General features: G+C 49.2%; 5 protein-coding genes across 5 annotated transcripts; 2 read left to right on the top strand and 3 right to left on the bottom strand.

Moving 5' to 3' along the window:
* Window positions 1-604: 604 nt before the first annotated feature.
* On the bottom strand, window positions 605-2,664 carry HD556DRAFT_1354536 (uncharacterized protein). The gene is made up of 8 exons (XM_041302431.1): window positions 2,457-2,664; window positions 2,105-2,400; window positions 1,919-2,051; window positions 1,813-1,833; window positions 852-901; window positions 742-796; window positions 701-702; window positions 605-627 (listed from the first exon to the last, which is right to left on the bottom strand). Exons 1-5 carry the CDS (start codon window positions 2,649-2,651, stop codon window positions 890-892), a joined length of 657 nt encoding a protein of 218 aa, XP_041162640.1. The 5' UTR covers window positions 2,652-2,664; the 3' UTR covers window positions 605-627; window positions 701-702; window positions 742-796; window positions 852-889.
* Window positions 2,665-5,723: 3,059 nt separating this feature from the next.
* HD556DRAFT_1440638 (Chloroperoxidase) lies at window positions 5,724-6,790 on the bottom strand (the record flags this gene model as incomplete). The annotated part of the gene is made up of 4 exons (XM_041306152.1): window positions 5,724-5,976; window positions 6,028-6,241; window positions 6,293-6,496; window positions 6,568-6,790. The coding sequence occupies 4 exons, from the start codon at window positions 6,788-6,790 to the stop codon at window positions 5,724-5,726; spliced, it is 894 nt and encodes a 297-aa protein (XP_041162639.1).
* A 393-nt stretch (window positions 6,791-7,183) lies between these two features.
* Window positions 7,184-8,739, top strand: HD556DRAFT_233819 (uncharacterized protein). The gene is made up of 5 exons (XM_041309968.1): window positions 7,184-7,377; window positions 7,430-7,822; window positions 7,874-7,888; window positions 7,947-8,050; window positions 8,102-8,739. The coding sequence occupies exons 2-5, from the start codon at window positions 7,628-7,630 to the stop codon at window positions 8,637-8,639; spliced, it is 852 nt and encodes a 283-aa protein (XP_041162638.1). The 5' UTR covers window positions 7,184-7,377; window positions 7,430-7,627; the 3' UTR covers window positions 8,640-8,739.
* A 99-nt stretch (window positions 8,740-8,838) lies between these two features.
* On the bottom strand, window positions 8,839-9,865 carry HD556DRAFT_1440636 (uncharacterized protein; the record flags this gene model as incomplete). Its single annotated transcript, XM_041306151.1, has 4 exons — window positions 8,839-9,280; window positions 9,342-9,445; window positions 9,496-9,510; window positions 9,566-9,865. The coding sequence occupies 4 exons, from the start codon at window positions 9,863-9,865 to the stop codon at window positions 8,839-8,841; spliced, it is 861 nt and encodes a 286-aa protein (XP_041162637.1).
* A 264-nt stretch (window positions 9,866-10,129) lies between these two features.
* On the top strand, window positions 10,130-11,099 carry HD556DRAFT_1354496 (uncharacterized protein). The gene is made up of 3 exons (XM_041302430.1): window positions 10,130-10,528; window positions 10,607-10,802; window positions 10,857-11,099. The coding sequence occupies exons 1-3, from the start codon at window positions 10,370-10,372 to the stop codon at window positions 10,994-10,996; spliced, it is 495 nt and encodes a 164-aa protein (XP_041162636.1). The 5' UTR covers window positions 10,130-10,369; the 3' UTR covers window positions 10,997-11,099.
* The last annotated feature ends 3,377 nt before the right edge of the window (window positions 11,100-14,476 follow it).

Below are 14,476 nucleotides of genomic sequence, written 5' to 3'. Positions count from 1 at the left end.
GTTATGTCAATGAGTGACTAGTGACAAGTTGAAAAGTTGATGCGGCGAGTCGATCGGCTTCCCGAACGCGGAATTATTACGTGTTGCGCGTTGAACGTTGAATATTTTGAAGTAAGGCCAGGCTGGCGTCGGTCGAAGCATATGCACACCTCTCCGAAGACGAATTTGTGTTGTGAAATGAAGCTTGTGATTGCGTACAACTTCAAGGATTCAAATGGATATACTGATGTATAGACGCCCGAAGCTACTACTGCTTAGGATACAACGTTGAGGGATTAGGACACGATGATGGCAGCAAAACAAAATACGTGAAGTGTCTGGCATGCATTTTAAACAGAGTAATCTTGAGCTTGGACACTCCAGGTTTACCTGAAGAGGATTCTGTTCATATACATAGGGAAACAAACATTAAAGCACATGAAGCCAGGTCTGCAATTGTACAGGGAATACCAATTTCTTGCATCGTTCAAAGCTTGCCATAACACATTGTCCCCTCATGGTTCTCCCTATCCTCCCACTCCTCATAATCCTCCCCATCGTGGGCTGAAAGCGCGCTCCAGCCTCGTCGTAATCATTGTCACTGGCTTCCTATATCCCCTGGATGCGGTTATATGCATCATGATACCCTGTTACTCACAATCAGTTCAAGGACACGCGTAAGATAGGAACACATGCACCGTCTGACGGCACAATGCAAAAAGTTAGACTTGGATATTCACCAGGAAAGATAGCATCACATACCGTGCGAGGGTGAAACGTGACTTGGTTGGGTTGAGCCATCGCGGAGAAATTCATTCTGGTGGCATGGACGTCAAAAAATAGCAAACATTTCAATAGATGACATGACACACCCTATGGGAATAGGACATTGCTGAAGCACCGCCAGCATTTAAGTCACAAGCTGCCACATTGACAGGGTAAGACTTTGTCAAAGAATCAGCGTCGTAAGCAGGCGGACACGCACTGCCTGAGAGCGGGACGCAGCCAGAGCACCATCAGTGTCGGGTAAGCAGCCCAAAGACGAGGACACGCACGAACTGAGAGTGGGACGCGGTCAGAGCACCATCAGCGTCGGGTAAGCAGCCCAAAGACGAGAACACGCACGAACTGAGAGCGGGACGCGGGCAGAGCACCATCAGCGTCGGGTAAGCAGCCCAAAAGACGAGATCACGCACGCTCTGAGAGCGGGACGCGGCCAGAGCACCATCAGCGTCGGGTAAGCAGCCCAAAAGACGATGACACGCACGAACTGAGAGCGGGACGCGGCCAGAGCACCATCAGCGTCGGGTAAGCAGCCCAAAAGACGAGGACACGCACTTCCTGAGAGCGGGACGCGGCCAGAACACCATCAGCGTCGAGTAAGCAGCCCAAAAAACGAGGACACGCACTCTCTGAGAGCGGGGCGCGGTCAGAGCACCATCAGAGTCGGGTAAGCAGCCCAAAAAACGAGGACACGCACCAACTGAGAGCGGGACGCAGCCAGAGCACCATCAGCGTCGGGTAAGCAGCCCAAAAGACGATGACACGCACGAACTGAGAGCGGGACGCGGCCAGAGCACCATCAGCATCGGGTAAGCAGCCCAAAGACGAGAACACGCACTCTCTGAGAGCGGGACGCGGGCAGAGCACCATCAGCGTCGGGTAAGCAGCCCAAAAGACGAGGACACGCACCAACTGAGAGCGGGACACGGCCAGAGCACCATCAACGTCGGGTAAGCAGCCCAAAGACGAGAACACGCACGAACTGAGAGCGGGACGCGGCCAGAGTACCATCAGCGTCGGGTAAGCAGCCCAAAAGACGAGGACACGCACCAACTGAGAGCGAGACACGGCCTGATCACCATCAGCGTACAGGTTAGTGTTAGGGTTGTTGCGCTTTCAGTTCAAGGACTGTTGGCGAAGTCTCATAATGACATACCGTTTGCTGGACATGAAAGTTACGAATAAGGTGCATCTCTGCTTCACTTCCAGGGATGTAGTCAATGCAGGATTGTGTTTTCCGCTTTGCACTGTTTCTGCGGGAGATCTGAAATCGTCGTTTGCATACTCGACTTTCGGTTGTTAGGCGCTGTCAGCCCCCAAAAAAGAACACAAATATACTCACCAATTGATCGAGCAACCAGCCTGGCGTTGAAATAAATGCTCCACACCAATGCGATTGACAGCGCCGCAAAAATGACATTGGTATTCAGCTTCAGGCCGTGTCTCTTGTTCAAGGATGACCCTCATGACGATCGTCGTGCCTGCTTCGATTCTTGGCCATCCATGGCTTGTAAGTCGGGTCACTTTCTTGTCGTCGTCAATGCACAAATCGTATTGTTCTTGCTCCATATACCGTCTCTGAATTTGAGCTTGGTTCGAGTTGTGTTTGAATAGAAGCTGCAGCTGCTCATTGAATCGCTGAAGAGAATTGGACTAGTAAGCTCCCTCAAGATGAATGTGATAGCGAGGCTTACCTCAAACGAGTCGCAGACGTCCATCGGTATTGTATGTGAGCGGTCTGTGGCGTCTACAAGTTTGACAAAGCCAAGTGTGACAATCGGCCCCACAGAGGACTGCCCAGTGAAGACCATGCTCGCAATTCCCATCAATATTTCGTGTTGCTTCTCCAAAGTTTTCCGCACTTCGTTGATGTCGTGTTGATTTTGCATTTGAGATGAAAACTAGTAGTAAATCGGGATGGTGAGTGCATGCAAACAATCTTGAGATAATAGAACACAACCAAATAATTCTCCAGATAACGGTCGATTTCCATGGAGCATCCGGCGATAGCTTGAGTGACGGATGCATATTCGAGACGACAATTTTCCAACCTTGTCAGCTGGGCAGACGTTTCTTCCAGGATCCTAAGCACACTCAATACAGGATTACTTCAAGAACATATCAAGAAGGTATATACCCAATTATGGCTTTCCTCCGGTGCTGTTCAAAGGGATCCTGGGGGGTCGGGGCGTTGTACAGATATAAGCTTAGTTGTTGAAGTCGTGAGGTCAGGCGATCTAAGTCCGCCCTATTCTGAGTACGTCTCTGTGATGGTCTTTGAATCAAGAAACGTCCTAGTAATAAAATAAGCTCTCACATCTATGACTTGAAGGATTGTCAACAATCCACTAATAGCAGCTTGGATCGGAGAACCGACAACTGGAATTGCACATGCAACGCCCTGGGCGAAAGGACCAACTGTCTGAACGACGTCAGAAATTGTGCGGGCAACGGAATTGCCATGGGAGGGTGTCACGGTGGAGGAGGAAATGTTGATGGAGAATCCGAGGCTTGGATCCCCCGCCGGAGAACCAGGGTGCACTACTACCAGTAGTGATGAATTCGAATGGAGAGTGGATGAAGACACGGGAAACTCACTGGGAATATCTGCAGAAATGGAGTCATGGCCTTCATGGTAAGTTGTCGAGCTGCACTGTGTGCGTCTGTTTTTTGTGGGGCGCTTCGACCGAACTGCGCATACTTTGCTGAGATGATAGTTGGTAAGAGGTCAAGGGAATATAAGACGTAGGGGATCGAAGGTGTCCTTAAGAGCTGTGTAGAACACAGCCAAATCGTGCATGTAGAAACCTCGTGTATGCTGTATACTTATGTACATAGAGTTCTGGAATGACTTGCTGCGAGCACGCGTGGATCAGATATCAGACCCTTGAGCTTGAAACATTGAAATATTGTAGCTCCAACGATCGCGAACCACCAGTAATAGTGGCGGTGAACTTGAACACTATGGGTAAATTCGTCACGGCTCCACTTGGTTGCCGGTCCGACGACCTCATTTGGAATGAATCGAGTGCGCCTACGACGTTCTCCTCGTACACCCAAGCTTCTGGTTCTTACATAAATGCGTCTCGCCCCTACCCTTGTCACTTGTCACTCGTGATTTCAGATCGGGTTTGCAGACGACAGTCGCACGTGGGAGGTCTGTTGTGCCGTCATCTGTCTAGGGCAAGCTCTTTGGGTCTCCCGCGAGCGTTTACCCTATGTGTAATCAATATCGTGCCGGTTCGTACCTAATCTCATATTGATTGTGGACAACTTTGCAACGTTCAACATGCTCACTGAGATCTGAGATCGCGTGTGAGGGTATTTTCTCAAAACAGTAATTCTCGTTGTTCTCTGGGGTCAAACAGTAATCATCCCCTCTGCCTGTCCTCAGATGAATACAACTTATCAGCGCTTCAGATGGGACTCATGTATGAAGTGAGCTGCTGCGGAATTTTTACTACTCAGTCTAAAGTTGTCTCTTTCACTCGCTAATCTCCCGTTTGTATCGTTCGTCCTGTGTTCGGCCATCCTTCTGACTAGACAAAGTAGTTATTTTGTCTAGACCTACTCGTTGTTTCTAAATCTAAATAAAACCTCAAATTTGATCCTGCTCGACACCACAGATATTATGCACCACTGCCGGTTGATACGTTTACGCGTTCGTTCCTGCACAACAATTGTACTTGTACCGAACGCAACGGACAAGGTGTACAAACATCTACATGAGTGAAGGAAGATCGGGGTGGTACAATTGAGACGTTAATTACAGGCAAGCAAGCGGTTGCAAACATACCTCGTGCAGAAGTTCAGAATGTCAGCGGAAAATCTGATCACCGAACTCAAAGTGCCAGGTTTTACCAACACCGCGAAGATCCCCAATGGATCATCCAGTCAGCGTTGACGTCAAATACAAGACACATTCCGAGGACCTCCCATGCAGTGCTGAGTGTCCAAGTTTCGGTAACAATCTGTGTCGCTGATAAACCGATAGGTCCCGAAGAGGACAAGCACCTCCCTGATGAGCCTGATCATCCACCCATAATTCTTACCACTCGAAATGTCACCACTTGATCCCGTCGCTCTGTAGCAATTCAGTAAGTTCGACGGGAATTGGCAGGCATCGGTGCAGATTACACGCACATCTGTCATCGTGACTCCCCGAAGACTCGCTTCACGCAATCAACCAGAAGCAACGAGAACACAGTATGTGAGGAAACATACATGACATAATGTTGCTGTTCATGAGAGATGGTTTGTTAGCTGAGTGCGGACTCGGAATCCACACAAACATACAGGAAGACTCTAATGCGTCGAAGCTCGATACAGCTTTTTAACACAAATAAGTTATGTAGAGAACTTACTTGGGATCGGAGGCGATGGTGGTGTGAGAGATTAACATGATAATATCCATGAGATGGTCGGTCAATGCGCCGAGTGAGCTGCACCCACCGATGAGGTCCTTGATTGGGCACCCGTTGAGTATTCACCTGTTATACCTGCCTTGCGAGCCATGTTCAGAATTTGCAATTGTTCGGCTCAAGCTCGACAGCTTATTCAACCGCGAAGATCGAGCATGAAGGGGGGCGTTTTGTCTTTGAGGAATTTGCCTGAAAGCTGGAGGCACTTGCGTTTAAATTCAAGGGGCCAACTGCGGAGCTCGTCAGTCGTTGACAGGTTTGTGACTGAGGATGTGTTTGAGTCTTCAAGCTATTCACGCAATCTCAAGCGTCTGCACAATCTCTTCGAACACGAGGAACGTGCACATTTACTAGTCTCAGATCAGACGCAATGCAACGGCTGATCTCTGTTGTCAATTGTGAGTGAAGCAGCCAAGAACATTAATGTATATTCAAAGGTGATGAACTCATCATATTCATTGTTAAGGGTACTAGGTGTCGCGATCAAATAAGTGAGAGCAGATAAGGTCGGTAATGTTAGACGAGTTCCCAACGTCACGTTCAAGTATGTGGCTTCGGGGAGGATTTTCGAACAGAAGCCTCAAGACATTCTACAGCCTCCCGTGCGGCCTCTGCCCAATCCTGCTCGCACACACCAAGCTCAATCCCTAGTATGGTCTTGTTTAATTGCATCAGAGTTATTCCATGATGTTGGCGGATGTGCGACTCCCAGCCCTCTGGGAGTCGTTCTTCATGGAGGAAGCTATGGAGGTCGTCTACACGGCCTCCAAAGACAGTGACTAGGGTCGCGGCACTAACGGAACGTTCAAAAGTGCGCTTCAATATGAATGATGCAACAACGTACTTCGTGCTCCCGAAGATCTTGTGGAAAAAGCTGAGAGAGAACTCCTTGTTTACTGCGCGTGCAACTGCACGCCGCTTGCCGAGTATCCTGGAGAGATCTTTGGTAGTGATGACAGTGTTATCTTCTTTGTCCCTGCCGGTAGCCGCCGCAAGTAATTCTTCAATGAAAGGTACATGCTTTATTGATTGCGCCTGTTCGAGAGCAGAATCGAGGCCTAAAGACGGATCATTGAGACATACACAGACAAGCATATCAAATCACTCACGCACGAGGGATCCGTCGTGTTCAATACCATTATGTAGGTCAAGTTCTTCCAAATCAAATAAGTCCTCGCTGTAGTTTTTCTTGAGCATACGAGCGGCAAAGCGCGGCACAAATGAGCAGAAGGTAGGACTGAAGTTGTATGTCGCCCGGATATGATGGCCAACCTCGACAAACGAGATGTCGCGGCCACTGCGTGGGATGATACCTGGGTTTTAATATTGTCAACACCAATACTACCACCTAGGCTTAAGCACCGAGACTGGCAGGATCACTCACCATGGTTGGCCATCGCATTGAGTGCAGGGCAAGAGCAGCGGGAGTCGGTCTCCTTGGGAGGCCTATACTCGGGCCAGTACTTCCCATAGCCTGGGTGGCCCTGGGGGGTGACATGCCCAATGCGATGCTTCCTCCTCACAAGATTGGAGAGCGTAAGGAGTATATCCCAAAATAAGATCCCGACATCGAGGGAAAGACGGGACACGATGGAGAAGGGGCCCATTATAGCTATGTCGAAGGTGTTAAGTCGGGGATAGGAAGAGAGATGGATAGGTACGGTTCAAAGGAGCTTAAGTATTCAAGGGATGCGAATAACGTCAGGGATAGTGTCATAGGACTGACGGAAAAGGTTATGTATCTCGGTAACGCTTGGCCTGTGGAATCCCATGTCCCCCAAGTATAGGCCGAGACTCGTGTAGGAGGGCTCAACATTAGTGGCGGACAAAAGGAGATTTATCGTATGGTTAAGCCAGACCATAGAGGAACTCAAAGAAAGAGTTGTCTAACAGACATCGCTTTCAAGTCCGAATGTGGCTTAGGCTTCATCGAGCTTCTCCGGTCCAACGTTTGGATGTCATAGTTCGTGGCGGTTCCGAAGAGGATGAAATTTGTAATTTTGGGCGTTTGATAGCTTGAATATTGACGCAGCCTTCCGACTCGGAGCGCCTGTTTGTCCAATCCCGAAAACCACAGGGGTCCCCAGCATGTTTTAGGAACCTGGAAACACCTGAGTTCGAATGACAGTGACAGGTGGTCTTCTCACCAAGCCAAGTAGTCCGGTACTGATACCGTTGGACAATAGCTGTCACAGTAAGTCCTTTTTTGTCGAAATCAAATTTAAGTTGACGTTGAGCGTCTCGAGTGAGTCCGGACTCGACGAGTAACTGATGCGATGTCATCAACTAGCGACAAGGTCAATTCTATAAAGGATACGTTCGGGAGTTTCACCCGTAGAATTCGATCGAAGGAAATTCAAGGAATCAAATTTTGAATTCAAATTCGAGTCACGTGATGTCGGTGCTTAATCTAGACGTTCTCTTGGTTCCTTTCGATAGCGAACATGACAGTAGCAGCAAGATGCACGCTAGGGCTTGCTTCCACTTCATACAAGCTCCCTTTCATGACTTCAGCAATGAGATATAAAGGGCACCGTAATGCCCGCTGTTTCTCATCCACGTGTCGACGAGCAGCCCACTTGCGCGATCACTATGCAACCCTTGGAGTCTCAATCACAGCGACGAAGGCTCAAATAAAGGCATGAGTCATTCTCTTGAATTCTTATATGTCCCTCACAAACTCATGATAGACACATTTCTACCAAGTGAGTCGTCCTTATTGGTAGCAAAGGATGCCTACTGATGAAGCTCGCCAACTCTTAGCTTAGCAAGAAATATCATCCCGATGTCAGTCAGGACAGTACGGCACGAGGAAAATTTCACGCAGTGAGTGAAGCTTACGCAGTGCTCGGGGATGATCGGAAACGGTACGTCTCAAAGTGCCCACCTGATGTACTGATCTGATAACTCGATGGCAGGCGAGAGTACGATCGTAGTATCCGCCACGCATCACCGTCACAACCATCCTCACACCACCCGCAAGCTACTACAACACGTCCCTCCAATCGATCAGGGTCGCGCAATGCATGGCAGAATAATGCACGTCAGCATCAGCACCGTGACCCCAAGTCCAGCCATGCGCATGACCCAAACGCAGCTCATGACCACCCATGGGAGCATGCTCGAGCAGGCAAATATACCTACTATCAACCTCCCCCCGGCGCCCATTCGCGCACGTCCTATACGTGGTCGCACACAAATCCATTTTCCAGCCCACACGTCCAACGAGCAACCGGTCGCATGTCTGCATATCCTTCATCAGGAACGGGCCCGTCTGATGGTAGCAATGGAAATATGGCTAAAGAAACACCACGACCGAAAAGAACGCAAACGGACGAGGACACAGTTGCAGCGGAGAGTGTTATAGGGCGTGTGTTTGCGGTGTCTGGACTTTTAACTTTCATGTTAGTGATAGCCCAGTTTGCGGGTGCGCCGTGGGGCAGTGCGCATGCATGAATCAATCAAATTTGCGATCAGTTTGTCGAAACGCATAGAAACTTAGTTGGAAGCCTAATACTACAACAGTACTTTCCTGATACATACATTGACTGTCTGTCTACGCCACGTCCCTCCCGTAGGTATCTACCATCCATCAGCACAGGTATTAGCAGATTATGATGTAGGGTCTTCTATACATCCCTGTGATGCACTACTGTCACTCTCGTTGTTCTCTTGCAGTGCTAGTGCCCTGGTACACCCAATTCTTGACCCGATCCACATATATTACCGCGAATGCCGCAGAGACTGCCACAACGATTACTTTCAGTTGGAATTCGCTTAACCGAACTTCACCGTCGGTCTCATTTTCTTCTGGTCCGTCATGAGAAGGCATGGCTTTCTGGGGAGAGGACGAAGCTGCCTGAGCTTGCAACTTCGCCTTCTCCCTTTCCTTCAACTCCCTATCTCGCGTGAGCTTGTTCATTGCCGACCAGTATCCAGCAGGCGGACGATAAAACATCGATGAGCCTGACTTGACTGGGTCCCAGAAAGTGGGATCAACCGGCCGGGGTTCAGACGAGGCAAGTTCCCCCGCCCGTTGATGTCGGAGTCCCGTTATAAGAGCAGAATGCAGCTGCTCGTGTTGATCGTATTTCCGTCTACGATGATGTTCAGAACCAGTATACTATAGTTGGTCAAGTGAAACATAAACAAGCGCACCGAGTCTTTTGCTTTCCAAGCACAGCATAAGCCTCGGTAACCTTTCTGAAAATTTCGGGGGAAGTTGGATCTTGAGAGACGTCAGGATGGTGTTGCCTGCTCAGCTACACGCGCGTCACCTCAACGGTATGCATCGACTATGACCAAACCACACCTCGTAGTACCTTTTCTGCGGTGCCGTATCAGCCACTAGAATGAACCTCGGACTAAGATGGAAAACTGACTTTAATTTGGTCCTGCGAAGCATCTCTCCATAACCCAAGTGCGGTATAGTGGACCCAACGATTCGTCTTGCCTTTTGAACTTTGAGCGGGCTGAGGTGATACGGGGTCTCTATGCGAATGTATCCACGATGAAAAACCAAGTGCGAGACTGCGAATCCATGACGGTGTGCCATCATCGTGTTTTGGACTTTCGGTAGCATAGTAGTGTTTGGGATGCAGTAGTACGATGTTCTTGTTCCGTGAAGACCATGATGAGAGATTGAGAAACGGAAGAGAGGATGGAGACCCTCTGGATCTCATCGATTGATGGCTGCAGTTGAACTCGTTGACGCTCAAGTTGGATGGGACCGGTCATTTAACGAGATTATCCATTACTTTGTATGCTCATGCGCTCATGGTTGAATATTCCGGCTATCTTCATTCTACCACCGCATATATATAGGACATGTCCTACTAGTTCTTATACGATGGGATCTATAGATATTATTCATTCTACTAGTAGCTAGTGACACAGTACGTGCTAGGCGACGGCCAGGTCATTACATAAGCTGAATTCTGATTTGATTCCGGCTGTCTCCGCCCGTTGCGACTCTTGCAAGCTTGCTGTCCCGTCTTTTGGTTCGCCCGTCTCAACGTCCCACAACCTCACCATTACTGTCCCATCATCCCTTCCACTTCTGCTGTTTGGAGACGATGCTATAGTGGACATTCTGGCTTTATCCCCATCTTGCCAGTAACCTCAGACGAACATGTGATGATGCGTGGTCCAACAGGCAGGTGCACGACACCGTTCACCTTGCCAGCATGAACTCGCATCGTCTAGTTTTTGTGGTTGCTGCGACCTCTTCTATCTTAATAGACATTGTCGGCGGTCGGGGCAACAAGTCCAACAACAGTGGACTATGTATGCGCGAGAAGTCTGGCGAGAACTTCGCATTGGAACGGGTTATCTGGCGATTGCTGGTGAGTCGACGACCCTGCCTCGTGACATTATTATCAACGTGAGTGTGCTAACGAGATAACTTGCTTACAAGAATCTAGTCCTTACTCATAGGACAACCGCAGGACTACGTGTGCCGACATTCTTGGAGATTTGTAGGAGATCCTTGCCAGGATCCTCTAGTCAACCAATGCTCAACATCGCCTGGTAGATCGGCCCGAAGTATTACTCATGAAAGCCACCGACTTCAACGCGAATTCACGGAGATACACTCCAATCACCGACGGGTGGTCGATGGTACGTCCTGTTGACATCCCGTTGTTTATAATTATCTAAATAATCTTCGATTAGTGATCTGTGCCGGTCTTCTTTCGGAAAGCTCTCGCAGACTACTCGATCTCCGCATGTTTCCCGTTCGTCGGCGCGCACGTTTGAGCGAGAGCAGTTGGAGGCACTGGAAAAGCATCTTGTTGCGTGGAAGGCGGGCCTAGCGAGTGTGCTGGAGGTTGTTATTAGTGCACAAAAGCGCGGTAACGGTTCGACTGTGGGTGAAGTCGTGCAGCAGGTCACCCAGACAGGTGGCAGCGTTCAGATTGACGCCGCGTAGCCTACATCAGAGTTCCTCTGGTCAGCAAATCAAGGTTATGGTTATTGACTGCAATTCGTGGGCAAGCCGGTGAAGTTAATTGTCGTTCATCTGAACATGACTTCGGCTTTGATGTCGAACGTTCAAAACTCTGCCTACTAAGACGAGAAGACACTATCAACGCCCGGGGACGTTGATTATAGCAATATTGCGCAGCCAACATCAAGCGACTCCTGTATGTATATATCCCTGTTCCCATCAGTCATTCAATCACTTGTCACTACTGCTTGCTTGAGAGTGCTGCTACGCGCTATGCACAGCGTACAGATTCGCTATGTGTGTGTACTCGCTTGAACGAATATCATATATTCCACTCACTGACAAGACGTATATAACAGACTAATGTGCATCGAACTGCCTCAAGATTTGCACCGGACCAAGGTAAGTACTTGATCTGATGGTAACGCGGCCATTGACATGCGGTGTCAGCAAGGTGCCTGCAACTACAGTATGCAAAACAGACCCAAATAACAGGTCTCTTTATCACCTTCCACCCGTATCTCTCCCTTCCCTCGATTGCTCACTTTGCGCAGTGTTTCTCTGTCCAGTCCGTTTGCACAGTCCAGTATCCTATATCGATCAAGGTCATGCCACATGAAGAGGCCGAGTCGAGCACATCAATGAGACGGGGAGAAGTGCCATCGCACTCATCGATATATCGGACGAGCGCGAAATATTTACCACCATATGGTGCACAGCACCGCCAGGATGCACTTTGGGAAGGTGAGCAGCCACCTGGTGATACCCACCAGCTGACTCGATTAGAAGCAGGCGGGAATGAAGCGCTTCCTCCGATGTGGCAACAGTATAAGACGACCTCGGATAGTGCAACAGAATATGAAGATAACCTGCTCACGATAGTCTCGTGGAACCGACCTTTACCAGGGGTGCGACTAGGTGAGGGATGAAATTGCGACAAGGAACGACGAACTCACCATCGAACATAGATGATCCTGGAGATCTCGTTGTGCCTGGATGGGAATGGCACATCTCACCACTCGGTCGGTCCTACTTCGTCGACCACAATACTCGGACCACGTCGTGGAAGAAACCAAAACCAGAACGTCCGACAGGAAGCTTGATGCCGGAATGCGTCATCAATGGTCACTCCAAATGCATATGGAGCCTTGCCTACTTGGGTACCAGTGGCAATATAATGAGCACGTCTGATGATAGTTCGATTCGTCAGTGGAAAAGAGACGGAGAACTGATGGGAAAACCTTTGAATAGCGATGGGGGAGAAATAGGTTCGATGGTAGTATCTCCGGACGAAACGATGGTTGTTTGTGGAAGTGTAGATGGCAGACTGCGGCTGTGGAATATAGAGGAGGGCAGCATGATCGGCGACCCGTGGGAGGGGCATAATGCTGCAGTAGTGTGCCTCGATTGGCCTCCCAATTCCCTGGAGATAGCAAGTGGATCACAAGACAGCACCATACGACGCTGGAATCCAAATACTGGTCGACAAATAGCACCACCCATAGAAACCAGCCACGGATGGGTCAGAGCCGTCAAATACGCTCCACAAGGCGACAAATTCATGAGCGGTGGGAACGGTCCGATCTGCATATGGTCAAAGGACTCCGGCAAGCTGCTCATCAAGATCAAGGGGCATGAAGGCTGGGTGTCGTCATTGTGTTGGTCCCAGGACGGCGCATATATCTTCTCTGCGTCGGGTGATACCACCATCCGAAAATGGCGGGCGATTGATGGGCAGGAACTCATCGTTCTTCGGGGTCACACCAACTCTGTCAAATCCCTCTGTCTTACTCCCAATGAACGCTATATTGTTAGCGCATCATATGACTTATCCATTCGCATCTGGGATCTCAAGACCAATCAGGCAGTCGGAGATCCACTCTTCCATGATGACAGAGTCTTTGCTGCTGCCATGTCTCGCGATGGAAAATACATTGCCAGTGCTGGACCAGATAAAAAAATCTATGTGTGGAACCTGGAGGCGGCGCTCAAAAACGTTGTGGTGTGTATGCGCTTTGTTGTCCAATTTCCCTTTTCAACGGTTCTGATCATCTAGGGCGCAGATGATGGGAATGCAAAGCTCAAGGCAAGTTTTCTCTGCTTCTCTTTCACACTGCATCTCACTTTTTATCAGGGACGCCCAACCCAACCGAGAGTTGTGCGCCCACCAATCGTAAGGAACCTCATCTTTTCTCGTATGTTTCGCTAGATTCTTAATGTCTATCTGCACTTCAAACAATAGGCAAATGCCAAAGGCTCGGCGAAATACGTTAGTAGAATTTTTCGTTCTTCAGCTCTTGCTAATCCGACTTTGATACAGGGCAATGATTTCTTCGTCAATGATTCAGATCGCGCAGCTCCGCCTGCGAGTTCATCTTTCCTTCATTGGCGTAGTTTGATTGGTTCCCTCCGGTTCAGTACCCAACCTACAGATGCGCCCCCACCGTCATCTCGCAAGTCCTGGAATTGGAATTTCAACTTATTTTCCATAGGAAATTCCAGCCATACCGTTGAAGTAGCTCCTGGCCGCAAAAAAGATGTGTGTGGCTTGCAATCATGATCTGTATTCTTTGATATCATTGAAAACACGATTGTAGAGATACGCCATTGCCCCTCCCAGCAAGGCAGAAGTGGAGGCAGCTATGCGACGTGCGAACGGAAACCAAACCAACAGTTCAATGCAAACTGGTCAACCTGCAGCGGGGGCACAACCATCTCAAGCACTGGCAGGGGCACAAGGGTCTCAAGCACGACCAACAGAAACACACCAGTCAACCGGTGGGAGGGGAGAAGTTTCCTATGAAGTTACCTGCTGCGGGTTTTACTTCGGTCGTCGTTCCACTTCGCGTCAGTCATGAAATCATCTAGAAATCATGTTACTCGAACGTTTCTCTTCCCTTTCATCTGTGTTTACGCATCAGACATTTTAGATATAGCTCGTCCCGTCTCATGTACATGCGCAACGACATTGATATATTTCTCTTAATAGGGAACGCATGATGGAAGCAAGCACGAGGTTGTGCCAGTGTCTGTATAGCTCCCGCGTAGAATATCCGAAAGCCACAGGAGAATTCACGGAGATACACTCCAATCACTGATGGGTGGTCGATGGTACGTCCTCTTCACATCTTGTCGTTTATAACGATCTAAATAATCTTCGAATAGTGATTTGTATCGGTCTTCTTTCAGGAAAGTTCTCGCAGACCACTCAATCTCTACACGTTTACCGCTTGTCAGCGGGCATGTTTGAGCGAGAGCAATTGGGGGCACTGGAACCCGTCTTTTTACGTGGAAAGCGGGCCTAGCGAGCGTGCTGGAGGTTGTTGTTAGTGCACAAAAGCGCGGC

The sequence above is a fragment of the Suillus plorans genome, assembly GCF_016647745.1.
Source record: "Suillus plorans strain S12 chromosome Unknown HD556scaffold_15, whole genome shotgun sequence".
NCBI lineage: Eukaryota > Fungi > Basidiomycota > Agaricomycetes > Boletales > Suillaceae > Suillus > Suillus plorans.
This window is presented reverse-complemented; position numbering and strand designations above follow the sequence as displayed.

What these genes read in the sequence shown, in the direction of transcription:
- HD556DRAFT_1354536 (XM_041302431.1), bottom strand. Translation starts at nt 2,651, where the DNA reads ATGCAAAATCAACACGACATCAACGAAGTGCGGAAAACTTTGGAGAAG. An exon ending in GCTGGTTGCTCGATCAATTG is followed by an intron (nt 2,052 to 2,104) that starts GTGAGTATATTT and finishes AACAACCGAAAG; the next exon opens with TCGAGTATGCAAACGACGAT. An exon ending in ACTTTCATGTCCAGCAAACG is followed by an intron (nt 1,834 to 1,918) that starts GTATGTCATTAT and finishes GATGGTGATCAG; the next exon opens with GCCGTGTCTCGCTCTCAGTT.
- HD556DRAFT_233819 (XM_041309968.1), top strand. Translation starts at nt 7,628, where the DNA reads ATGACAGTAGCAGCAAGATGCACGCTAGGGCTTGCTTCCACTTCATAC. An exon ending in CTCGGGGATGATCGGAAACG is followed by an intron (nt 8,051 to 8,101) that starts GTACGTCTCAAA and finishes ACTCGATGGCAG; the next exon opens with GCGAGAGTACGATCGTAGTA.
- HD556DRAFT_1354496 (XM_041302430.1), top strand. Translation starts at nt 10,370, where the DNA reads ATGAACTCGCATCGTCTAGTTTTTGTGGTTGCTGCGACCTCTTCTATC. An exon ending in GGGTTATCTGGCGATTGCTG is followed by an intron (nt 10,529 to 10,606) that starts GTGAGTCGACGA and finishes ACAAGAATCTAG; the next exon opens with TCCTTACTCATAGGACAACC. An exon ending in TCACCGACGGGTGGTCGATG is followed by an intron (nt 10,803 to 10,856) that starts GTACGTCCTGTT and finishes ATCTTCGATTAG; the next exon opens with TGATCTGTGCCGGTCTTCTT.